Here is a 27,885-nt window from a genome sequence, read left to right on the forward strand (position 1 = left end):
ACATATTGTATGCCCACCAGTGGCACAGCGGTATGTATGCGGAGTCGTACCCCTTAAAACCGGGTTTCGATACCCCTGGTGGGCATTGCCAGGTGGTTAAGGTGCTCGACTCGTAATCTGGGGGTCGCGGGTTCGAATCCTCCTCACACCAAACATGCTCGCCCTTTGAGCCGTAGGGGTGTTATAATGTGACGGTGAATTCCATTATTTACTGGTAAAAGAGTAGTCCAAGAATTGGCGGTGGGTGGTGATGACTAGCTGCCTTCCCTCTAGTCTTACACTGCTAAATTAGAGACGGCTAGCGCTGGTATTCCTCGTGTGGCTTTGCGCGAAATTCGAAAACAAAACTCATTGCGTGGCTTTGTGCTTAATAATAAACAAACAATAAATAGATAATATATACTAATATCCATTTGCAACAATAAATTACTGATGCGCGTGCTCATTTTGTTTTTATGTTTTAGAAATAGTTAATAGGTTTCTTGGAATACATGTTCTATAAATTCATTTTGTTTATTATTAATAAAAACTTTCTGTTTAATGGCTAGGACCAGTACAGGGTCCAAACTTACACTTGCCATGATTAAATTGATTAAGATACTATGGTAGGGTCACGTGGTTAAAGCACTCGACTCGTGATCCGAGAGTCGCGTGTTCGAATTCTAGTCACACCAAACATGCTCACCATTTCAGCCGTGGGGGCGTTATAAAGTTATGGTCAATCCCACTATTCGTTGTCGGTGGGTGGTGATGACTAGCTGCAAAATTAGGGACGGCTAGCACAGATAGCTCTCATGTAGCTTTGGGCGAAATTCAAAACAAAACAAACCATATTATAATAGAGAGTAAGGAGCAGACTATCTTATCACATCCCCTAGAGGTAACAATACAGACTTCTAACACTAAAATGTAGGGTTCGGTTCCCCTCGTTGGACACGTGTTGTCACTTTATAACTCATTTACAATAGCATTTATGGGAATTATGTGCTTTTTTTTTACTTTTAGGTTACAAGAATACACAAATTAATTTCTAAATAATAACAAACATCCAAATATTACATTCACATAATTGAAAAATTGCCATCTTTAGGTATTTTAACGTAATGAACGAATGGTTTTAGAATGGATATCTATCACAAACCACGATTTTTCGAACTACGTGTATACTACAATAGTTTCGTACCAATAACGTTTTAAATTTAAGTTGTTTTTTTTTATTTGAGCGCACATAATTGTTAATATATAAACGATTCAAAAGGTTAGAAACTCTATTAATTTTATAACACTTTTATTCATAACACAGTCTGTAAATATTTAACTGAAATTATTGTTCCTCAGATTTTCAATCATCTTTCCCATAACAACAACAATAATAGTTAATTATATGTGTCAAAAGACATTATGTTAAGCCAATTAGATTTTTAACACGACATTCTTAAATAATTATTGGCACCTATAGTTGCACAGCGGTATGTCTGTTGGTTCTTTTGTGAATTATCTGCCTTCTCATGATAATAGTTCGCTCTCTGGTGACAGCGTAGATAGCCCTCGTGTGGCTTTGCGCGAAATTCAAAACAAACCACTTTCTGGTGTCGCCTTCAGGTGTCGACGTAACTTGCGTGTTAAATAACAGCTATACGAGCTGTACAAATCTCAGGCGGCATTATTTTAAACCTCACACACACAATGAGGCGACATCCTTAGAGCTAGAAAAATCTGGACATTTTAACGAAATATTGGAAGTTCTAGTTCCATCGAATTATTACTTGAATTACATTTTAGCTTCTAATAGAAACAATAACAACAAAACACTGTTAAACGTTTAGCTTATAACTTAAATACAAGAAGAGGTTTTTCCATTTTTCTGTCGACATTCTCTCAGAACATCAAAATTCTGTAAATGATTATAGATGTTAATACTAGGTGGCGCTAACTTACTCGACAACTTCTACTATCACGTGCTTTTCTTTTTTACTTTGAGTCACACGATAAATGTTCGAATTTTCAAAGTATTTCATTTGATGGTAAAGATACGGGTCTTCATTAGAAAAGATTATTTCAAAGGTAAAAATAACGATTCGGTATTTACATTTATTATTGATTAATAATTCATTTAAAAGAGATATCTACATACTAAGTATTATGATTTGATATGTAAATATTTTAGAGACGGATAGTGGAGTCAGTTAATAGTTAGGGTGTAGAGCAGTTTGGCAGCGATAGTTCTGGTTTTCTTAAATAATACGTGCGAATGGTTTAGGTATAAATACTTACGTACAAATTTATATTCTCTCTCCTTAAATCAGTATGGAGGTACTTTAAAAAGAAAAAAAAAGTATCGTAGATCAATTTACTCTAATTACGCCCAAAATAATTTTAAGTGTAACAGCTTCTGAAATTTCCCTGTTGTTTTCCTTTCTATTAACTACTTTTTGTGCACTAGCTATACCAAACAAACAATAATTTCGAAACAACAAATCCGTTTCGATAATGTGCCTGTCTCGACCTATTATTTGAAAGTGTTCAAAACGAGTAAAAATTAATTTTATTAGGTAAGTAACTACTATTAAAACCTTAACGCACGAGTAGCGTGCAGCACGAATAACGTTTTAAAAAGTAAACAATTATTCTGTCTTTAAGCCTATTTGCAGAAATCTTCAATAGGTTTGTTTGTTTTGAATTTCGCGCAAAGCTACATGAGGGCTATTTGCGCTAGCCGTCCCTAATTTAGCAGTGTAAGACTAGAGGGAAGGCAGCTAGTCATAACCACTCACCTCCAACTCTTGGGCTACTCTTTTACCAACGAACAGTGGGATTGACCGTCACATTATAACGCCCCATGGCTGAAAGGGCGAGCATGTTTGGTGTGATGGGAATTCGAACCTGCGACCCTCGGATTATGAGTCGAGTGCCAAAACCACTTAGCAGTGCCAGGCCGTCTTCAGTGGGTATACTTTGAGTTCAGCTTCGTGACTATTTTCTATGTTTCTGATTCGTTCTATTCACATACTCGCGGGTTTCAGTCAGACCTCTTGATCTTAAACGGGGTGGATCTCTGTCAGTTAACTAAACAATTTTCTTAATTTGTTTTAGATACTATTATCACTTTACATTTTTTTCAGTTATACTTATTATTAATTAATTATTTATTCGCTAATAGACTCTTTTGTTATAGTTAATTTCAGTTTTCAAACGTTGCTTTCTAAAAATTTTCTGAATAAATTAAAGGCCCGGCATTGCCAGGTGGATGAAAACGTTCGACTCGTAATCTGAGGATCGCGGGTTCGAATCCTCATCGCACCAAATATGCTCGCCCTTTCAGCTGTGGAGGCATTAAAAAGTGACGATCAATCCCACTATTCGTTGATAAAAAAGTAGCCCAAGAGTTGGCGGTGGGTGGTGATGACAAGCTGCCTTCCCTGTAGTCTTACACTGCTAAATTAGGGACGGATAGCGCAGATAGCCCTCGAGTAGCTTTGCTCGAAATTCACAAACAAACATATTTATTAATGACTTTATTCTCGGACTACTAGAAAACCTGATATACGTTTTGATATTTAGCTTCGAATTAAAAGTTTCATTTCATATGCCACCTTTTCGTATATATTTATTTTAAAGTATTTTTCGTAATAGTTTAGGAAATGAGTTAGTGCAACATAATATCCATAACTATATGCTTTCTTTATTCCTTTTTTTTCATACAGTCTTGTAAACGTTTAGAAAAGGTCAAACAATATATAACTCACTTTATTTATATCGCAAATACGAATATGAGTGTGGTAGAAACTGATGACGCTAGAACTGCATTGACCGCTGCAACCGAGAAGATAATCGTTTCTCAAGAAGCAGCTCAGAACAACTCGGAAGGCATCAGTACAAGATGTAACAATAGAATCAACAAACTTCTTACACAAAACTCGCTGCGTCAGTGGGCAGTTTTGACCTCTCAAGCGTATGGTCAGTTCTGTTTATTTGCTTGTATATCAGTACAAGCGCCATTCTTTCCTCAGGAGGTGAGTTAAACATAATATCAGTAGTTATATTTGAACATTGTCAACCTGACCCATCATATCACTAATTACACCCAAACAAATTCAACCTGACCATGTCTGTTATATTACCGTCTTTGGAGAGAACTTTTAATGTTTCTGTAATAATTTTGCTCAGAGAAATCATTTCATGGTTTATCAGTGTTGAAGAGTTTTGTTGTTTCTTTTCTATTAAGCTATTCTTAATGTATCTATTGCGTGAATACATATTTATCTTTCTCAAATTCAGTATATAGAATTTCAACACTTTTTAATAATAACAAACACAGAAAACTCCCTGTCAGTATGTAGATGTATTTATGTGTGTGAATGTATAACATTAGGATTAGTTATACAGTTTTCATAATAAAATCCATTTCATATATGTATACAGGATATTTCGTTATATGTATACATATGTGTATATATATATATATATATATATATATATGCTTCCTTAATTCACTTTTGTTTGTCGTGACTGTTCAATTGTAACTGTTTATAGGCAGAGAAGAAAGGAGCTTCTCCTACTGAATATGGTTTAATATTTGGTATATTTGAATTCACCGTTCTTCTTGCATCTCCAATTTATGGAAAATTAGTACGTATTTGTTTTCTCTTTTTGTTTTTGTTTTTATTCATTAATTATTTTTGTTGTTTATTTTTCAACCGAGACCTGGGTTTTGACTGAGCTACAAACTAGCGTACTATATATTGCAGTACTTTTTAATTAGTTCATGTTTAGAGTAGGCCTAGCGTGGCTCAGTTTCCTATTGACGTGCTGAACTATGAATCTATGGTACAACGTTCCGCTTATATAAATATATATATATATATATATCGCAGTCACTTCGAGGTTTTAGGTGCGTTATAGGGGTGACATTAAAGTTTCATTACTTTGTCAAATGAGACTCCAAATGTTGGTTGTGCCTGTTGGGTGAACTACGGAAAAAGTACCGAGTTTCTCCGAAAATAAGACAGGGCTTATATTAATTTTCACTCCAAAATATGACACTAGGGCTTATTTTCGGGGGATGTCTTATTTTGATATATTAAAAAAATGAAGTTACAAAGTAAAACTATTAAACTAACCATTTAAAATAAACTATTATTAAACTATTAAACTAACTGATTAATACTTAAACAAACTAATTAACTAACTATTAAACTAATTAATAAATTCATTTTTTTTTATTTCTTTCCTCTTCCTGCCACTCTTAACTAGGGCTTATTTTAAGGGTAGGGCTTATATTAAAACTATCCCAAAAAATCACACTAGGTCTTATTTTATGGGTAGGTCTTATTATCGGAGAAACACGGTACTACTAGAAGTAGGGATTCGATACAGCTCAACCGTTACACATCGGGAATGTTGTAGGTAGCAGCATCAGTTGATGATGGCCACCGATTAAGGGTTAAACAGTAATGTGTATCAGATATAAGTGCCAGTCTCCTTTAATGACACACACTAGGGGTGGCTTAATGAGTTTTCTTTGAGTAAAAAATCGATTTGAGTTTAAGTTTTCAAAAACCATTCTTTATAGAACAATAGTAATTCAAGCAGAAAACTAGTGTTTCTATTCTAGATAAGGTTTATTATTTATTTAATGCTAAGTTTGTTCATATTATTGATTATACTACTTATTATATCGAAGGCCCGGCATGACCAGGTGGTTAAGGCACTCGACTCGAAATCTGAGGGTCGCGGGTTCGAATCCCCGTCACACCAAACATAGTCGCCCTTTCAGCCGTGGGGGCGATATAATGTGACGGTCAATCCCACTATTCGTTGGTAAAAGATAAGCCCAAGAGTTGGCGGTGGGTAGTGATGACTAGCTGCCTTCCCTCTAGTCTTACACTGCTAAATTAGGGACGGTTAGCGCAGATAGCCCTTGTGTAGCCTTTTGTGCATTTTGTGTAACGTTAACTTTTAATGCTGTAAGTTATATAGAGGTATTTTATGTACAGCTGTATCATCCCTATATTTTTGTTTGCATTCTTTTTGGCACTGCCATCCCTACATGATTTTATATTTACAACATGTTTTTTTATGACTTGTTTTGTGAAATTTTCCTCCCACTGAAATTTAGTGTCTTCTATGAATGTCTGTAATAAAATGTAATATTATGTGTAGTGAATGTTGTTTTGCTCTTTTACTTCATACATAATGTATAGGTTGGCTCCCTTAAGACACCGATTGTATAGTGTACAAAGCATTTAATATCTACATGTTATGGCCATCTAGTTCTCATCTATTATTGGCTGGCAATACCCGTTTAACCTAGTACTTAAGCTTTAGGAACACCAGAAACCTGTAAAAAAAATAATTTCAAGAGGTAATGATAACATTGTATACACAATAATTGTGTATATATTTTAATTACTACTAGTTATTACGACTAAGTGATAACATCATGCACTGCCCAGGAACACACACAGTTGATTTAGGTTTAAATTGGTGTCAGTAATAAAGTAATTGTAGGCTTATATCGACTGAAACGAGAATAAAGGTGAACACTTTGGTGGGTTGGTCACGTTCTGGTTTGATATTTTATTAAAATAAAACGCGCTGTCATTGTTTATTTTTAACGTGAATATTTGTATTATGTTTATTGAATTGTTTGGCCAGCTCTGCATATAGATAATAATGGAAAGTGATAAGCCTCTCTTTCAAACTCTATCAGGCCATCCCTTAAGTATTGTTTGATTTTAGGTTCAGATAAAGAGAAAGGATTTCAAACATTTCTAATGTTATATAAATGGTAATGTACGTTCCATTACTATTAATTACATCTGAATGCCACTTCTATAAAATTATTGGGGTTTGGAGGAAAAGAATGTAGAGAGGGCAGTTTTGACATCTTCATGTGTTCCAAGCTTTTTTCCATCAAGATAGTTCTGCAAACTTCGGAATTGAAGATAATCAGATGGTAAAAGCTCTGGAGAATAAGGAGGATGTGGAAGTTCTCCCAGTCTAGCTCTTCAATCTTTACAGATGTGATCCTTGCTGTATGGGGGCCGTACATTATCCTGGTGTAACACAACACCTTTATGATTGATCAAACCAGGCCTCTTTTCTTTCAGTGCAACATTCAAGTATTCTAACTGTTGACAATAGAAGTCTGATGTAATCGTTACATTGAGTGGTACCAACTCAAGGTGGATCACACCAACAATATCCCACCAAACGCTTAACAAGACTTTCCTAGGGTGGAGGTCCATTTTAGGATGTGGTTTATCCAGTTTACCCGCACTGAGCGATTGTCTGCGGCGCTTAATTTTTATAAAATATCCATTTTTTCATCTCCAGTCACGAACATGTAAAAAAAAAAGTGAGTTACGTTCACGAGAGTGCAGATAAGTGCAAATGTCCACTCTTGCTCAAAGGTTGGCTTCTGTCAAATCATGGAGGACCTATTTTCCAAGTTTTGATTGTTGCAGATGATGGGATAAATTAAGCTTCTGTGCTAGTTCTTCAACTGTTACAGCACACTCTTTATTAAGTGCAGCCACCAGCAAGTCATCATTAAACTCAACAAGACGACCTGAACGTGGCGCATCACTTAAACTGTTGTCATATGATCTGAACATCTCAAACCACCTTCGACATTTTCTTTCATTGAGAGTCTTCGCACAATAAACACCTTGAATGTTTCGTGTAGTTTCTGCTGCACTGTTCCTTTTTTCAAACTCATGAAACATTATATACCTAATAATGCTCCTCAGACATATCCATCTTCATAAGGGTTTATTTGATTAATGATCTGAAAAAGTGGAGTTGGGTTAGTTTGTTTTATTTGTCTGAACATTTTTATACGCGTCCTACTACATATTTTAGCTACTAAAGCCTTCTACAAAGACAAAAATGATGATGCACTTTCACTGTTTTCAACAATTCTCAACTAAATTTGTATTGTGCAACGTTCCGGCTTTATGTCCATTTTCAGGCACAAAATCTCTCTCTCTATATATATATATATATCGAATATTGTCAATGAACGTAATAGACTCTGTGCTTTGCTTCAAAGCTCGGAATATTAAGAAAAGAGGCCCGAAATCCACTTAGAGGTGTCATGCGTTTTAACCACTCATACCAATATGCAGTAGTGTGTTGTCTATCAGTCAGCCAGTAGACACTAAAATGTTGTCACGTAAGAGACGACGTTTAACATTGCAAGTTATACTGTCGTAACGTCAATAAAACGTGCGTATGCCATGAATCAAGAGAAAAATTATGCCCTTCGTATGTTATAATATAGCATGAAATAATAGTGTTACTGTTGATTCTGGATTTACTTGCTCTTGAAACAGAACATTTTGAGAAACTCTGTGGAAGTACATTTAGCAAACGCGCGTGCGTGTGTGTAAAAGAAACAATATAAAACATTTTAAAACGCCTTAATATTGTTGACTTAAAAACAAAATAAAAGCGTAAATACCGATGCCGTATCTTCCATAATACTCTCCAGTTTCTAAAATAATACTCTTTGATGAGACCTACTTAACAATGCCAAAACAAAACAAGGAAGGAAAAACTTCGTAAATTAACATTCACATCAGCCGTGGTGTGTATGTTGGCCAAACATTTTCCTTACATTTAAAAGAAACAACCGACGATGCTTAGAAGTGGTTTCCCTTTCATCTCGCTACAGCTTTAGGATATTATTGCTTGGTAGGGTTAACTTAGCCGGAAACAGGAATGTATATGTCACTTACTACACGTGCAATGGTGATAAGGGTCGGTGTAGTTGTGAGAGCTCCAGATGTTATTATGTCCTTATGTCTAGAAAGTTGTGCTCTTGTTTGGTCGCGTTAGGTGTCTCTGACTGAAATAACCAGTTCCAGTAACATTTATGTCTCATTTTACTTTTTAAACTCTTATATCTGTTTTGGTTAACTTTAGTTACGGTTTTATTATTATTAGCCTAGTCAGGTAGATATACGAACTCTGAACTCTGTTTAACATTAAATTAATACGAATACATTCTTGACATGGTCAGCAAATTCTCATCTTTAATTAAAGTCAAACCTTTCAAGGGGCTGGAATCGAGACTAATGACTGTGGAAATTTTTATTCGCGGAAGGTGGGAGTACCCCGAGAAAACCCATTTTCACTCGTTGAGCACCGAATCATATACTTTACCAGTATCTGATGATTTCTACCGTAGATAAAGATCGGAATGTATGTGGTTAATATACAGTCAAAGTGCATGAAATAAAAATATACAAGCCAAGTTTTGTAACAATCGACCCAGTAGAGTTCGTCAGTTTTATAAACTTAATATGAAGAGAATTTTGTCTGGTAATAGCTTAAGTGTAATGTACCTTTTTTTGAATTTCGCGCAAAGCTATACGAGGGCTATCTGCACTAGATGTCCCTAATTTAACAGTGTGAGACTAGAGGGAAGGCAGTTAGTCATCACCACCCACCAACAACTCTTGTGCTACTCTTTTCTCACTTACTTATACTGTGATTCCATGCGGTAATTCACGATTTCCACATTTTTTAAAATGATAAACCTAACTCCCCCTTTTGTGTGTGTGTGTTCTTTTGATGAGTCTGATGACCCTTTCATGATTCCCCTCGGTGGACTCAGCAGATAGTCTAATGTGGCTTTGTAATAAGAAAAAAACACACACACACAAACCCTTTCATGAGTCCAAGAACATTTCATTGACCACCACTTGTTGACTTTGATAATAGTTAGGTGATCAAAGAGGCTTACCAGTGAAGCAAATACTGAATAGAACAACGCACCCAATATGTTGAAGGAAGGAAGGAAAAACGCGACAGGTATTTAGATTTAAAGTTGTCTGTCCCCGGCCGAAGCTTGGTAACAAATACAGTATAGCCGCGGGTGCTCAGAATGTTTCTTTCTCTTCACCCCGCACAGGAAAATTTTTATATCCTGCAACCCGAAAAAAAAACCCAAAAACAAACGAAATGTTGGTTAAAACCTTATATGTTGTTTTCCCATTATTTCTATTTATTTGTGGTGCCAAGGAGAGCTAATACACACATGAAAGACTATTTAGGCTTGATGATGATTTATGCGAGTAATTTCAAAGGAGAAACACCAAATGTATAGTTTAATTATGATATTGTTCTTGTCTGTTCACTAATAACAAACGCTTAACTTCTTCCTAACGTATCTTTGCAACTTATTAGCATCTTGTAAATCGTCAATATACTTCCCTTTTGCTTTTTAAAATCAAGTTTGTTATGGTAAGGTATAACTTGGTGAATGGTAAAAGAAAAGCAGATTCATTAATTTAAAAATAATAAATTGCTTACCGGCAAAGTTTCGTACTGAGTCGCACGTATTTATATGTATGTTCAACCTGACTATGTCCCGTGTACATTCCATGTTCAACCTGACTATGTCCCGTGTACATTCCATGTTCAACCTGATTATGTCCTGTGTACATTCCATGTTCAACCTGATTATGTCCCGTGTACATTCCAGATGTTTCACATATCTCCTAAATTCTTACTGACGTCCGGGACGTTTGTGGCGGGAATTTGTTCTATCCTATTTGGGTAGGTATGCTAAATAAGGTTGTCTTTATTTCATAATATTTTTTTTTTATCTCATGAAACGAATTCTATGTAAACACCTGTGAACGTCAATTGTATAGAAATACGGAACGAATTAGTGAGAAACATATGGGAAATTTACAGTATTTTCCATTGTTATTACTTATTGTTATAGTAATACGTGATGTCTACAATATACTGAATACATTGTTATTACTTATTGTTATAGTAATACGTGATGTCTACAATATACTGAATACATTGTTATTACTTATTATTACAGTAATACGTGATTAAAGTGATGTCTACACTATAATATTTAGGTTGTTATTTCGTATTGTTTGTAGGAACACATGATTAGATAGTATCTTTTTTTCTGATTCACTTATTAGCTTTATAGATCGAGCTCGTATGGGTACCACATTCATCATACTGGCATTCCTGATACGGACGCTAGAGGGCCTAGGATCTGCTGCTTTTCAAACAGCAAGCTACTCCATTGTTGCGGCTGAATTTACTGACCGAACGGCATCTGCATTTGTAATGTTCTGGTTTTTAGTTATTTAGTTTTACTACTACACAATGATCAAATTTTTCCAACAGAAAAGTAAAGATAAGCAAAAAAAAAAGGATAATTAAAATGAAACACACTTGAAGAAATACATTTTTAATACTTAATTCTAAAAGCATTTAACGCTAAAAATTAGGTTTCGATACTCGTGGTGGATAAATAACCCTACGTTTAGCCTTATGATTACTTAGAAATAAGAAAAGCACCTCGCCTATTTGGCTCAAAAAATAATGTTATACTGCTTCAGTCGTCCAGAATTACCGAGAATTTTATAAGAAAGTTTGATAAACAAAACTTTCATTTCACCTGTAAAATCAATCGATAACCCAAAATGGAAGTTTTTGATAATCATAACACTTCGATTAATAATAATTTTAAAAGTTTTCTACACAATCACTAAAATCCTGTTTTATATTTCTGCAACTTTGTAAGTGAAAAGTTAACACTGGATCTATACCACAGGCTATTCTTGAGACATTCGGTGGCCTAGGACTAATTTCGGGACCGGCGATAGGTGGGGCTTTATTCGAGGTATGGGTTAATATTTCAAAACAAATTAAAATACCATAAAACTGTACAAGTTTCTCTTTGTGTATTTAAAGATAGATTTATGGTACAGTTAGAAGTTGTATGAAAGTAAAGTGCTTCCAGTGTAAAAATAAAAAAAGTATATGTTATAAATATCTATATACTATGTATGTATGTATATAAATATATATTACTCGTAACAAAAACTTAACTACTTTTCCCACCCTTAAGCAAGGTGGTTATCCTCTTCCATTCCTGGTTCTGGGAGGACTGCTTGTGTTCGAGACATTTCTCGTGTATTTAGTCGTGCCGGACAGTGGTGAGTAATCACGTAAGAAGATAAAATCTGTATTTTTTTCCCCAAAATCTTGCGTTAGACAGTATTTCTCTTGAAAGTCTTTGTATAGACAATAATGATAACAACTCCAACAACAGGCTCTCTACATAATGTATCACCCTTATTTTATCTAGCAATGATAAATATAGGCCATCTTAAACTGAAATGTTTTCAAAACTTGCACCTCGTGTTAACTCCAAACCTTTCTGTCGGGAAGAGGGAATGTGGAACTGGGGTTGGTGGGAGGTGAATTAAAATTCGGAAAAGTGGAAAATAATGTGCTTAAGAGGGTGGTATTTTTTGGATATGGAGAAATATCCCTCTGCACACCACCTGCGCAATCCTCCATTATGCTACTTGGTTTTATAATACTATTATTACATATTGGCCATTTACACGCCATTCATTCATTATTAACATTAGTGTTATTGAAATAAAGATAGCCTACATAAAACAATGTTTTTGTACACGTCACCCGACAAGTATTAAGCTAAATTTCAAGAACCGAGAGAGAGGAAATAAAAAGAAATGTATGCCAACCACGTTATATCTCCCATATCTAGTGTCGACAAGGTTTTACGTTAAGTACCAGAATTCTTCAGACCAGCTGGGATATGAAAGACATAGTAGTGGCTGAGACGCTACTTATAACATATCATTAACAATCGACACGGTGTAAACTGGATCTAATTGCTGAAAAGCAATTTTTATTATCAACTCTATATGAGTAATTTGTTTATCCAAATTCGTCTAGAATTAATAACAATGTTTATTTATTTGAACTCTTATTTATTATCGTTATTTATTTTTTACGTGCAATAAAAATTAATCTTCATTCAGAAGAAATAACAAACCAAGATTGCGGAGATAACTTGAAATTATTTGCGTTTATCTAATAAATAATTTGTATCAGTTTCAGAAACAACTAATAATACTACAGAAGCAAGCATGAAGAAATTCTTAGCAGATGGTGACAGTATCATCTATGGCGCAGCTGTTACAATGTGTTTAATCATTATCGGTTACAATACTGCAACTCTAGAACCTCACATTCGGCAAGTAAGTTGTTGCAATATGTGTTATAACTTTCTGCGTGAGGAGTGTATTTACGTAAGTTTAACAGCCGTGTTTGTAAAAATATTTTGCAATTTTGAAAAAAAAATCTTAGAAAAGGTTGTATTTTCTTTATGGCAGAGGCCAAGTTTAGAAGTTTCATGAGAGGTGTTTATATGATATTTCGAATAACTACCTACGAAGAATGTTTGCAAAAAGAATAAGAGACGAACCTGTAATATACTAAGTACAAAAAGTCTTATGTTGAAAGTGACCCCCGTTGACATCAATACAGGCCTGGATCCTTCTTTTGTTTCTAAACCCCGCTATCAGTTGCTAGCTTGAAATAGACTGAATAAAATATGATTACAAAACTGCACAGTGACACATATATGATATTTGTATATGTTTACTAGAAGACGCGTGGTGCTAACAAAAAGTAAATATAAAAATATACCTAGAATAGATCAAAACAGTATATTATGGTTCAGTTAATTATTCTTATATTAAATGAATATTTATCATGTTTCACATGCCCACATTTTCAGAAATGCGATATTTTTTCCTTATATTTTATATGTTCATTCTTATATTAAAGGAATATGTTACCCGTTTAAGAGCTTTGTTAATAGAATATTTTATTATTTTGTATTTCTAAGATAATACAGGTATTTTTCATGCAACCAGATTTTAATTAAGATAAATGTTCTCCTTATGTCGTTTGTTAAAATGGGAATTTGTTGTTGTCTTTGTTATTTGCGGTTTTTAGGATATTTTAAATATTATTGGTTTATATGTTTGTGTTGTGTAAAACAATGTTGTTTTTTATTTACATTTAACGCTTATGATTGTTGCTGGTTTTTTTTATAGTTTCAGCTGTCCCCGTTTTTATTAGGAGCAATGTTTACAATCTGTGGTGGAACTTATGCTATTTCTGCACCAATATGGGGTAAAATTGCTGACAAAAAGGTGTGTATTCGTGAAAATGTATTTAATCGGTAAATCAGTCGGTTTTATCTTTTTTAGATATGTAGAAAACAATATTTAGTCATAATATATTTTATCCGATGATAGCTATTTCGTTCATAATGTAATATTGAATATATATATATATAATATAGATAGAGAGTTTTCTTTTTGTTGAATGCAGTATTGTACTAATTTTAAAAAGTGAAATTACTAATAACCATTTTTCTCACATTTCGATCTCAAGCCCTCTACATGAATTTTAAACTTAGGGAACAGTGTTAGCGTAAATTAGTCAGGCATGCACATGACAAGTATATCAGTAATTATAGGGAATTAGTACAAGATAGAGCCACAAAATACTTAAGTCTACGTTTTTATTCATTCACAATATTGTGTACTAAGTGTAATTTTATCATAAAATATTATCCTAAGCCTTTTATATTTTGCTAACACTACTTTCTTATCTACTTCCTAAGGAACTTTCAGGAATTAATTATAATAACGTACAACATTTAGTCTGGTGACAAATATAGTTAATTGTAACCATGTTACGTCAGCTTGTTAAAGGTCTTCACGCTCTAAACAAAGGTTTGTTAAGGATGTGATTTCCGAGGTTTGTTTTTGCGGTTTAATCATCTTGCATATTTCGTCGTCTATAGTTTAATACCAATTGTTCAAATGAACTTAGTAAGTTTAAAATCACAGTTTTAAGTTCTTACTTTAAACTAGTAACACTATTTGGAGTTAGTTCATTTCAGTGTTTAAACCAGTAACACTGCTTGCTTTTTTGTCAAAAAAATCTATACATAACAAGATATTGTTTAGTATCATGTTTTGTTTTTTGTTTGTTTTTAATGTACTCGCATTTTCAGGATAAGCCATGTGGTACTATTGTTAGGAATGGTTATCTCAGTTATGTTGATTTCCTTTAAAGGAACTGGGTAGAGGGAAAAAATGGATTGCTAACGATTATTGTATTAATGATTTTAAGTGTGTTTCTCCTTGACTGTGGTTGAGTTTGTCACAAAGAAATATCCGATACACACAAATCAAAGTTATGTTAACAATTAAACACGTACAGATGTTTATAGTACTCTAACAACAGTTAGATTCAGAGTTAAGCTGTGAACCAGTGTTTTAATGTATGTTGAAAATCGACCGTAGGTTTTCATATTAAAATTAGAATGAGATGATCTCGCCAAACTAGCTAGTCTTAAAAGTGTCCCTAAAGTGTTTTTTTTCTTGCTGGTGTGCAGCATGGAAACTCAATTCCTGTAACGGTATGTGTGTGTGGTGGGGGGCATACACCCCTTTTGCTTTTATTTTTTAGGCGTCTATGACACAAAAGCGTATATGTTTATAATTGGAAATTGTAGTTTTAAGCCCAAATTTGATCTTATTTTGGCTCTGGCTACAAGTTTCACTGTGTCGGTATTTGGGTATTGATGTTGTTAAATACCCAGGAGGGTCAGGTACATTTGACCTCTTCCTCCCTCCCGAACGATTATAGCGTCTGTCTTTAAGGTTTTTTTTTGGGTTTTTTTTTTTAAGCTTTGGGCCAGAGTAAAAGTATAACATCATACTTAGGCCCATTTCAGGGCTCAGTCCATGCATGGACGAACAAGAAGTGTTTTTTTTTTTAATTTCTCTTGTGTTTTTTTTTTCTTCATTTAATTTTTATTTTTTTGTATTTTCATATATATATTTTTTTTTGTATTTTTCTCCTTTTTCTCGATTGAGACAATGCTACTACTACTTGTAGTAACACACACACAAAAAAGTAATAATAATTATTATTATTCAATACTTGAATAATAATTCAAAAGAGAGAAAAAAATAATTATTATAATAATAAAAATAAACAAGGACTAAGTGTCTAGTGGATAGTGGCCAGCTTGTGTTACATTTCTTAAATATATGTTAAAAGGGGAGAGGTATTTAGGACCATTTACATCATGTACGTGATATCTGTCGAGATCACACATTAAGTCATTTTTATGCCAATTCTTATTGAAATATTTTAGAGAATTATGCAAGAGTCTTACAGATATTGTATCTATGTTTGCATGCTTGTGCATGAATGTGGTTGAGATACCACGTAGCACCTCTGGCTACAATGACTATTACAAAGGTTTGGTTTGAATTTCGCGCAAAGTTACACGAGTGCTATCTGCGCTAGCCATCTCTAACTTTGCAGTGTAAGACCAGAGGGAAGGCAGCTAGTCATTACCACCCACTGCCAACTCTTGGGCTACTCTTTTACCAAAAAAAAAAGTAAGATTGACCATCACATTATAACGCCCCCACGGCTGAAAGGGCGAGCATGTTTGGTGTGACGGGTATTCGAACCTGCGATCCTCGGAATACGAGTCGAGTGCCTTAACCACCTGGCCATGCCGGGCCCCCAACACAAAGGAACTAACTAATTTAAACGACGGAACTACTATAAGGTAAAGTATTTTTATATTACTGTTTAAGACAAAGATCTCTAAATAGCTTACGTTTATGGTTAAACAGCAAACTAAGAAGTGAATGTATGTGAAAATAAAAACAAACTAAATAAAACATTGAAGCTCAAAAGGTAATTTTTGGACAATGAAAATTTTATATTAAAATAAAAACTAAAATTACAAAAATCGATCCGTTAAAATTATCTAAAAACTAACCGTATATCGAAGGAAAATCTATTTGTATCCCATACATTTCTTAACCAAGAAACAGAACTGTCGAAAACACAATGATGTATACAAACACACGCACATTTTCTCTAGGCGTACGCGCTACCCACGTGACTGAAGGACTTTCTCAAATCATATCTCTGTTTACCAAAAGAAACGACTAATGTCGCTATGTGTAGCATATCTCGTGGTACGGCAATCCCCTCTAATGGAAAACACCATGACGTCTCTGGCGACTTTTCCAGAGTTCTCTGTTGTTTAATTTTCTAAAATAGAGCCAACAAGAAGAATGTTATATATTAAATAACTTGTTTTGATGTACACGATTATCTCTTTAAAGACATGTTTTTGAGTATATTTCCTTTGTTTTCAGTAGTTTCTAGGGATAAATATGTATCTAACATTTTTCTTTAGTAAGCTCACAATACCTCAGTGAGCAATGTTTGTAAAAATAATAATAATAATTGAAGAAAGAAATCAGTGTTTGTAATTTATGTGTGTGTACTTTTTTGGTTATCTACTAAAAACAACAAATACCAATTACTCTGTTTTTAATGTTTTCAACAGTGTCCACCAATGTTTATGGTTTTCATTGGATGCCTACTCAGTAGTGTTACGCTATTAACTGTTGGACCGGCTCCTTTTTTACCGTTTGATAAGTAAGTATTGTTTTATTTCTGTCAGACTTGCAAAATATGTACACGAAACATTGTAAATATATTTCCAAACCATTCGCACTGGGTTTTAGGATCCCACAATAATAAAACTGATATATTGAAGATTTTAACGATGTTATCCAATAAGTTTAATAGTTCTTGGCGAGGATAAGGCTGCTTCTTAGGCTTAACTTTTAAGGCTTTATGAATCGTGCAAAACTAATACGTTTTGAAAAATCTCCTATTGTTAGGTTTAGAGGAAAAAAGTTGACGTACCCTTCATTTGTCCGGATTACGAACTTTAAAACATGTGGGGGTGGATGCTATGATAAATAAGATAAAATTCCTAATTTTCACACAATTTGTTTATAACATGAAGAAATCATTACATTATTAATTATTACCTTACCAAATGTTATATATGTGCTTTAAGAACTCGCTATGTGTATATTTAAAACATGGTAAACCAAATAAATTATAATAAACTTTGTCCATTAATTAAATAGTGCGTTCCCACTATTGATAATATACAGTCCATATTTAGTTGTTTTAATTACCTTTTGTTAGCTATAAGTGCTCTACTGGTTTTCATTTGTTCTTTTAACTCTGTTTTTACAAAATTGTGAAGTCAAGAGTTCTGCCCACTGTTTGAACTCTAATAATCACACATTGTTTTCGTCTTAACCCACAAAAATAACCAGGAACTCGTTTTCATATTTTTACAGGACTCGGCCTTCAAAATTGTGCATTACACGTAATGTGCTTATACATTGGTCGTTTAACTGGAAGCCTTATTAATAATGGAAAATAAGTGCTGAACATCCTCGGGTATGCTTCAGGCTGTTTGAGCCCCAGGGGTCACATGACCGACGCTATATATATATATAGATATATATATCTGTGTTCCTGTCTATTTGTCCCTTATATAACTACTACTAGGATGCTAGACCAATTTCACCCAAACTTTGTGGCAGACTGGAACAATAGGAATATTAGTGGGAGGTTCACAACCGTTTCCGCCCCATGATTGTAGTTATTGAGCCACTTAATATTTTTGACGTAATCCAAAGTTAAATTCATTCATAGATGGCGTCACGTTCTTTCACCAGAAAGATAAACTAATAAACTATTTTCTATAACATGATGTACACACGGTGTACAAACGTCTTGTATATCTCGAAGAGTGCAGTAGCACTCTATAGAGGAATGCAATTTAAAAAAATTGCCGACACTATTGCAACACTACACAAATTCAGCTGAAGCTTTAACTACAACAATGTATACCATGTTTTAAGTGTATACATATTGAGTTCTCAAAACTTATACAAAACATTAGGTGAGGTAATAATGAATTTTGTAATAACATATTATGTTAAATTATTTGAAAATTAGAATTTCTGTCTTATTTATCATAACATCCACCCACACTTTTTTTTGTTCATAACCCAGACAAAGAACGGATATCTCGGTTTATAATAGGCCACATATTGTACCTTCATAACACAAACAATTCCAGGCTAGTACGTGGAGTCACCTTGTCCATCAAGCTGAATCTAGACAGTAAACGTTACTTGAAATATAGGTGAGTCTTTGTGTGTTTTGTATCCGTATGAATTTTTTAACATCATATGTCGCCCAACAAAGCATGTGGACAACGGTCTAGTTTGTTTGTCTCTAATTAAGCACCGGATTCAAATCCCCATCACACCAAACATGCTCACTCTTTCAGCTGTGGGGGCGTTATAATGTGCGGTCAATTCAACTATTCGTTGATAAAAGAGTAGCCCAAGAGTTGGCGGTGGGTGGTGATGTAGCTGCCTTCCCTCTAGTCTTACACTGCAAAATTAAGGACGGCTAGCGCAGATAGCCTTCGCTTTGTACGAAATTCAAGTGAAACGTAATTAAGCATAGTGCTGCACAATGGGCTATCCATGCCCCATTACGGATATCGAAACCTGGTTTCTAGCGTTGTAAGTCTGCAGACATGCCGAAACTAAGGGAAACCACGGTCTAACAACTATCCTTGGTTTGGCAAGAGGTTGTTGCTTGTGCATAATGTTTCTGGAACAATCCATCTTACTTGTGATGTTCGAAATTGGCTCAAAGATCACGAACACCATCTTATTTGGCTTAACATAATCACGGGATCTCATATGTGATATGAACGTCTCGTTAACTATCAAATCCTCTACAAATAATTTTTAATTAATTACATCATAATGCTCATCTAATAGGCTGTATTCGAGCATGACACCTTTTTAAGTCTTTTGTCACACTAAAATCTTGTCCATTATTGAATTCAAACGTGATATCAGGACGTAGTCTCAGTGAAATGTCAGTACACGTGTGAAAGTTTGGCCAGCGGCGTAACTATAAAAAATATGCCCCCACCACCTCATAAAAAATGACTGGGCACCCCCATATTTATTTCCTTTGTCAACAACTGCGAGGGCTGTGGGGACATACGCCGCTGGGCTTGGCTTATTTTTTTCATTTTATAAGTAGCTTGAATACTAGTGTATTATTCAGAAGCGATTTGAATTCAATAAGGTGTAGAAGCGTAAATTTACGAATTTGTTTAATATTACTGGAGTTCAATTATTTTATCTCTCTGTGAGTCCACTATTCATATTGTAATAGTATACTATAGCCAGGATAACTTTGTAGGTTACTTGTCTCCTTAGATGCAACTCTTAGATTCTATGGGTTTTGATGGAAGTTGTGGTTAGTTGACGTCACTCGTTACGAAAGTTGTCTTTTAAATTTATTGTTCCAAACATGTTTCTTAGTGTGATGTAAGTTTTGCTGTCTCTCCTGTGCTTCGTTGTTAATATGTTTAGTCCCAGAATGTGTATGTGTGATTTTGGACATATCTGTTTTGTATGGTTTGTAATTGTATCTTTCTTAATATATCGTTATTTAGGATTCTGTGGCTTGTCATTGTTTCGTTATTTCTGAATGGAGTAGCAAATGGCGCGAAAATTATTGGATCATTTACTGGAGTCCTGGAGTCTGCTAAGTAAGTCTGAATTTTTGATTTGCAAGATATAACTGTGTTTAAATATATACATATGAAGAAGTGTTATTTCAAGCACTTAATGATAACAAGAACTTTTTTTTATTTAGCTTGAATATACTATTGAAGCGATGAATGCGAGGTTTTACCGAGTGTTAGAAGTCATGCTTCAAAGGATGAATCCATCGTTAATTCTATAAGGTTCAAACATAATTATGTACATTTTGAGTGTTTATTTATTAGGAGGTTCATACATCGCTATTCAGTAATAATGGTGTATCCATGAGCCAAGTCAGCACGTTTCGTAACAACCGAGGTTGATCTTCTGTGTAGAATGTATTACTATTAACCTTTTAAAACACATTACTTTTCGGAAATATAATACTTTTATATTCCAACAGTTTTGTGTTTTTGTTGTTTTTTCCAGAATAAGAGGATTTCCCGACAATTTCTCCACATACGGTTTAGTATCTGCTCTTTTCACTTTCTGTCGATCTCTGGGGTAAGACCTTTTTATTTTAAAAACTCTTAAATATAGGGCTCTATAAAATGTATAAAATAAACTTATTTTCCGAAATAAATCTGTTCAAATTATAAATTCTAAGGCCAAACGTAAACGAGTAGGGAAAAGAGTTCTTTAATATATTTACTTCACCTCTACAGTATCTGTATAATGGTAAAATTAAAAGTGATTTTACATTTGGGGTTCACCAGAGTCCAGTTATTTTGGTCAGCTTGTTGATTAAGGTATCTGTCACAAGACGAAAGTGGGTTAAAGTAGTTTGGTTCTTTGTCATATGGGTTAAAAACTAAGTTTCAAATATGGCTGTCGTTCGATTACTTTTATTACTAGCGACAGTATCCTGTTTTGCTCGAATTATTATGTTGATCTAGTGTAGATTATTTTGTCAGTGCGTGTATTCTGAATATATATTTAGCAAGGAGGTGCAACATGACCGTGAAAGGGGTTGTCATGAAACCTTGTAAGTATAGTGAATGTTTCTATGATTTAACTAAATTCATAAGTAAGCCTAAAGTCGAGACATAGTGCGAGATCAACTAGCTTGGAGCCAATTACGTAAAATATTATATGAAAGTAGAAATATCGCTTCAATTTTAAAGTTCAATCGTGTTTTAATTAAGTTATTTTCTGTTATATTACCAACGTCTTTAATTAAAAAAACCCTCTTTAATCAACTTAACAAGTCAACAAATATTTTTCCACTTTTGTTCTTTATACTTTCAGTACATAGTCTAATAACAGTATTAGGTTTATGGGTTTTTTTTTTTTTTTTGCTAAGCCATTGTCGGATTGTGTTTTTGTTTGTTTGTTTTGGAATTTCGTGCAAAGCTGCACGAGGGCTATCTGCGCTAGCCGTCCCTAATTTAGCAATGTAAGATTAGAGGGAAGACAGCTAGTCATCACCACCCACCGCCAATTCTTGGACTATTCTTTTACCAACGAATAGTGGGATTGACCGTAACCTTATAACGCCCCCATAGTTGAAAGGGCGAGCATATTTGGTGTGATGGGGTTCGAACCCGCGACCCTCGGATTACGAGTCGAGTGCCTTAACCTCCTGGCCATGCTGGGCCCTTACTGGAAGAACACATACGTTGAGAGACAATAGCCTCCAATAAGTTACAACACACATTCGTCATGACATACTGTACTGTCACAATGTCGAACACAAGCAGTGGTTTTAATTAAAGGGAACACTAATCAGGAAAAAATTCTAGAAGTAGAGATTAAACTCGTGCTTCGTGTACACTAAAATTACATGATTGGATGTTCTGCAATCCGCAAGACGTGAGAATAAAAGGCTGACATGTCTGAAAGAAAACTATAGGTAGTTTTCTTTTTGCGTAATGTTTTTTGGAGTGAAGACCATAAGTCTTAGGATTTACAACACTAAAATCATAGTTTGTATTCCTGTGGTTTGTTTGCTATAAGAAAAAAAAACACATACAGTGAATACCATGTTACGATGGAATTGGGCTAAGAAAGAGAACGTTAAAAACACTAAAACGCAAAGGCTATAATAATTCGCGTTCATCATAGAGCTCGGTGACTAAAATATTGATAAAAATAAATATTCTTAAAATAATAACTCCACCACTACTGAAATATTTACATCTTCCACACCACACTCGCTAAATGTATGTTGTATTTGAAAATCAAATACGCTCCTTTAAGAAGACAGAGTGGGTGTTAACCCACATGCCTATGGCAGTTGTACAAGACAAAAGTATTAAGCAATATCTATCTATCACAAATAATCGATATTAAGAGAGTACTTAATATTGCAATAAAAGCAATTTTTCACTAGTCTGTTAGAGATAGAAAGTTTCAAACAATATTATGGATGAGGTGTGCTATTTGAAAGAAGAAGGGGTGGTAGGTGATTGGATGAGGTGTGCTATTTGAAAGAGGAAGGGGTGGTAGGTGATTGGATGAGGTGTGCTATTTGAAAGAAGAAGGGGTGGTAGGTGATTGGATGAGGTGTGCTATTTGAAAGAGGAAGGGGTGGTAGGTGATTGGATGAGGTGTGCTATTTGAAAGAAGAAGGGGTGGTAGGTGATTGGATGAGGTGTGTTATTTGAAAGAGGAAGGGGTGGTAGGTGATTGCCTCACCCAAGATCGAGAGGGGGGCCAAATGTATAATTTCGGCGAAACATTTATAGTCATGTTGTATTAACACATGTACACAACTTACACCGTGATGTGTGGTCAGCCATTGTTTTCTCCCCTCCCCGTTTGTGAAATGACGCTCATGGATGAGGTACTTAGTTATATATGTGACAGTGCCGTCTGTGCACATATTATTACTTTGATATCTTTTAGCAAGTGCATGAACTTTATCATAAAAGTAAAAATTATCGATATAATTTTGAACTTAAATCGTTTCTGAATTTAGATATTTTCTGTTATATCATCAACGTTTTTAACAAATAAACATATTTTTAATTAATTGAGACTAAGTTAAAAATCAAAAGTAGTTTTCCAGTTTCATTCTCTATACTTTCAGTACATAAATTGACAACAATATTATGGTATACCTTTTTTGCCTAGCAACATGACAAAACAGATTGTTAAAACGCACTAGCTTTTCTTTACATTAGAAGTAGTTAATCTAACCGATATAATACGTGGTATACTATGGGCGTACAAGCACGTGGATAAGTAATAATACATATGTGCATACCTTCAGGGTCCACTTAGTATGGATGCAAAATTTCAGAAGTGTTCTATTTATAATATTGTTGAAGTTATTAATTTTTAAAATGGGTCAGATAATTTATGGAGAATGTATGTATAATAAACATGTATTACATGAAAGATAGCGAAATTACACAGTTAACATTGTAACATTGATTTGTATCACTACCGTGTTTCTCCGAAAATAAGACAGGGCTTATATTAATTTTCACTCCAAAATATGACACTAGGATTTATTTTCGGGGGATGTCTTATTTTGATATATTAAAAAAATGAAGTTACAAAGTAAAACTATTAAACTAACCATTTAAAATAAACTATTATTAAACTATTAAACTAACTGATTAATACTTAAACAAACTAATTAACTAACTATTAAACTAATTAATAAATTCATTTTTTTTTATTTCTTTCCTCTTCCTGCCACTCTTAACTAGGGCTTATTTTAAGGGTAGGGCTTATATTAAAACTATCCCCAAAAATCACACTAGGTCTTATTTTATGGGTAGGTCTTATTATCGGAGAAACACGGTAGTTGTAGACATTTATGTCACGTGTGACATTCTGTGGTCCAAACTAAAATCATTAAGTTTCAGTTTTGTTTTATTAGTGCTACCCTTGGTCCCTCTTTTGGTGGTTTTATCTTTGAAAACATCGGATATCGAGCAGGAACTATGGTATTGTTAGCAGCTGAACTGTTGTTGGTGAGTGTATGAAACGTGATATATTCTGATACAATTGTTTACCAAAAAATTTTGTGTGGCGTGACAAAAGGAGCTTAAGTGACCGTTGTATTTAATCATAGTCCCCCGCTGGGGCAGCGGTAAGTCCACAGATTTACAATGCTAAAATGAGAGGTTCGATTCCCCTGGGTGAACACAACAGATAGCCCGCTGTGGCTTTGCTATAAGAAAAACATACACACTTAATCGTAAAACGTAAATAGGGGGCCTTACTTCTTATTATAACGAATTTTTTATTTGGTTTATTCTGAATTTTGCACAAAAATATACGAAAGCTATCTGCGCTAGCCATCCCTAATTTAGAAGTGTACGGCGAGCGGGAAGGCAGATAGTCATCACTACCCCTGGGCTACTCTGGCTAACGAATAGTGGGATTAATCGTGACATTATTATCTCTCCACGGCTTTTTTATATATATATATATAGGATTCGAACCCAGGCAACTTTTAAATTAAAACGGAATCAAAATATTCTTCAATCATATTTTACTCCATATCTTCCCAACCACTGTATAGAGAAACAGTTTCCATATTAGTGTTTGCAATGACTATTTTTATATTTTTATTTGCAATGATTATTTTTGCAAACGCGTTTAATGAAATCAGTTTCTTAATAGTCTGTACAAAGAAAAAAAGAATATATTTCGTAAGTAGCTATAGTTATTGTGTAACATTAATGTGCACACAGTCCTAGTAACCATTTTTGGTCTCCGGAGATCTACTTATTTGGTAAATATATTCTCACAAATTATAGGAAATGTCCAACACAAAAACTGGCAAGTTTCTTTACTAAGTTCACACTAGATTAGAAAAAATAATTAGTTTTACTGTTTTTCAGGTCACAAGGAGCACATGAACGATGTAAAAAACAAATGTTGTGTTAATCCAGTTTACCCTAGTGGTATTAACTTCCTCAGAGTGTATATTGTCAACGCTTAGCCCATGGATGTTTGCGATAATATTCCAGTGCAGTGATTGCTCGGAAGGTTATGGTATAAGTGTTCACACTTTAAGATATAACGACAATGACAAAATAGGAAATAACCGCACTTTCACATGACATGTGTAATAATAACAAAACAACTGAATCTTCGAAGATTTCCATAATCATCAGAACTTGTAGTTAATTCTCACCCTTCACCGCCAGGTGAATTGTTTGTTTTATTTAGATCAAAGCCATATTGGGCAATCTGCTGTGTCCACCGCGGTAAATCGAAACTCCGGATTTTAGCATTAAGTTCCTAAACTTACCGCTGTCCTACCAGGGGGCACACCAGATGAATAAGGAAAACACAACTCTATCTTCTAGAAGTTTCTCAAGGCCCTTCATGCAACATTCACTGATATTATGTCGTATTTGTGTGGTTCTTAGCTGCTCTTAAAAAAAAAAAGCGGCTTTCGACATTCTGGTGTATGCCACTTTAAATACGTGATACGGATAACCCTAACTAGAGCTTAGTGAAAGTTTAACTAAATAAACAATCGCTACCTTTTATAGTATTTCTTCAACTGTTATAACGCCACACCAACTGATATTTTAACCCTTCATTTCTGGCTTCGGTACATCCATCCACCAACTCCATGTCAAAAGATTCGTGAATTTTTACGGCGGGATACTCAATATGCTTGAATCATGGTGTCAGCCGTAGTTAAAGGGTTAAGTTTCTTTCTCAGGTACTTACTGACGAAACTTTAGTTTTTTTCTGAATATATTTAGGACTTCCTTTTTTGTCTCCGTATACATAACACGAGAATTAAGACGAAAAAAAAAGTATTTTGTTAGATAAGCTATGTGCAGGGGCATCTTCCACGGGGAGGGAGAACTCCTTATAGAAGAGCTCTAATCCCTTCCAACTTCCACTATTAGTTAACTGTTTGTTGCACCAAAAAATCTTAGAGATACGACTTCCCATATTTGTTATTGACAAAATTAACTTAACAAAGCTATCACCCCTCTTGCTCCAAAAATTGAACTTTAATACCCTTTTGTAACTACGAGTGTAGCTGAGACGTATTTTCCAACTAGTTATGTGCTGCAATGGAGCACATTACATTTCTATCCATGAGCATACAAGAATATTATGAGACACCGCTAAGATTAGAGGCTGCATCTACTATTGTACAGTAAATATTAATAGAACAGCTCATAATAAGCAACAACTCGAAAATATTTTAAACTACCAGGTGTTGCTCTTCATCACTATTATTACAGTAGCATTAAAATGGCGACAGTTTCCACTGAAATGATAATAATGGTATATATCAAAAGTTTGTTTTGCAGGTGGTTCCGTTTTCTCACTAAAAGGAATATAATGGTACTCTACTGTACTAAAACTTGGTATTCGATACCCCTAGTGCGCACAGCACAAAATACGTCTTCATAAAGCTTTATGAAAACCAAACAACTAAATGTATTACGAATTGTAAGCACCATATGTGTTGTTGGTTTCAATTAGGTCAAGTTATTTGGATTTACCGAATTCATGTGATGTAACGATAAAAGGCAAAGGTTCGTTTTTCTTTAGATTATTATCCATATATTCTGCTGAGACACAAATTTTTCAAAACGCATTTTAAACAGACTTTCAATATATCTTAGTTTTATGTTTCTCTGCCTGAAATTAGCGAAATAACATTTTATAATAATTTGTTTGTTTCCGTTTTGTTTTTAGATGACCTTTATCATCATCCACGTGGCATACAGAAGTGGATGGCAGAAGACTGCACAGTGAAATTGTGTTTTTATACATTAGATAACTAGAATATAACAATAACTTAATTTGTAAGCACTTTCTAAACTTTGTTATTTGGATTTTTTGAATAGTAAATACATTTCTAATTGTAAAGTTTTAATTCTGGTTTCTTTCTGAAAAAGTACCGCCGAGACCCTGCCAAGTGACCTCCTATAAAATGATTTGATATTTATTTAATTGTTACACATCGAGTCCAAAGATAATTCAATTTATTTCAACATTTCTTCACGGCTTGATATAATTATCAAACTTTAAAGCAATTCAGTTTTCGCCTATTACCTGTTCTTAATCTTGTATTTATTTAATATGTAAAAAACAAAATATTACCTTTCACTTAGAAGCCCTAAAACAACCCACTTTCCTCCAGAATTTCTTATTTCTTATGAAATTCACGCCAACAAAATTTCCATCATAATGTACGTTGCAGGAGGACGAAAGAGTTAGACTGGATACAATGTAAATAACACGGAATCATCAACAGCCGCGTCCTTTGAAATTATATAGGCTAGGGTTAGAATAAATTAATCTGATTTTTTGTTTCATTTTTATTGGCTATATTTTTATTCGTCAATAACAGCCAGCGAGGATCGCGCGAAATCCGATCCATTTTTATTGCTCCTCAGGATATTTACCAACCTACCCTCACATTGAAATTATTTTAAGCAGGATTAAAGTAAATTAACTTAGGAGACCTTGGACGTAGTCAAATATATCAATAGAAAGGATTTGACATCCTGAATTCAAAACTAAATATATCTCAAATCATTCAGGAGATATGAGCTAAAAGTGGAGCCAT

At 34.3% G+C, this 27,885-nt stretch overlaps 1 protein-coding gene across 5 annotated transcripts; it reads left to right on the plus strand.

The window, feature by feature from the left end:
- The first annotated feature begins 1,916 nt into the window (after positions 1–1,916).
- Positions 1,917–27,182, plus strand: LOC143237214 (MFS-type transporter SLC18B1-like). Of its 5 annotated transcripts, none has more exons than XM_076476213.1 (15): positions 1,917–2,064; positions 3,705–4,013; positions 4,534–4,629; positions 10,496–10,569; positions 10,959–11,106; positions 11,600–11,668; positions 11,897–11,984; positions 12,916–13,061; positions 13,926–14,024; positions 17,270–17,361; positions 20,282–20,377; positions 20,802–20,876; positions 21,313–21,357; positions 24,205–24,298; positions 27,009–27,182. In XM_076476213.1, the coding sequence occupies exons 2-15, from the start codon at positions 3,771–3,773 to the stop codon at positions 27,066–27,068; spliced, it is 1,425 nt and encodes a 474-aa protein (XP_076332328.1). In that variant the 5' UTR covers positions 1,917–2,064; positions 3,705–3,770; the 3' UTR covers positions 27,069–27,182. The 5 variants fall into 5 exon arrangements, with proteins under 5 accessions (XP_076332328.1, XP_076332330.1, XP_076332331.1 ...); XM_076476214.1 differs by lacking the exon at positions 1,917–2,064 and adding an exon at positions 2,185–2,552; XM_076476215.1 differs by lacking the exon at positions 21,313–21,357.
- The last annotated feature ends 703 nt before the right edge of the window (positions 27,183–27,885 follow it).

Source organism: Tachypleus tridentatus, chromosome 13, assembly GCF_004210375.1.
Source record: "Tachypleus tridentatus isolate NWPU-2018 chromosome 13, ASM421037v1, whole genome shotgun sequence".
Taxonomy (NCBI): domain Eukaryota; kingdom Metazoa; phylum Arthropoda; class Merostomata; order Xiphosura; family Limulidae; genus Tachypleus; species Tachypleus tridentatus.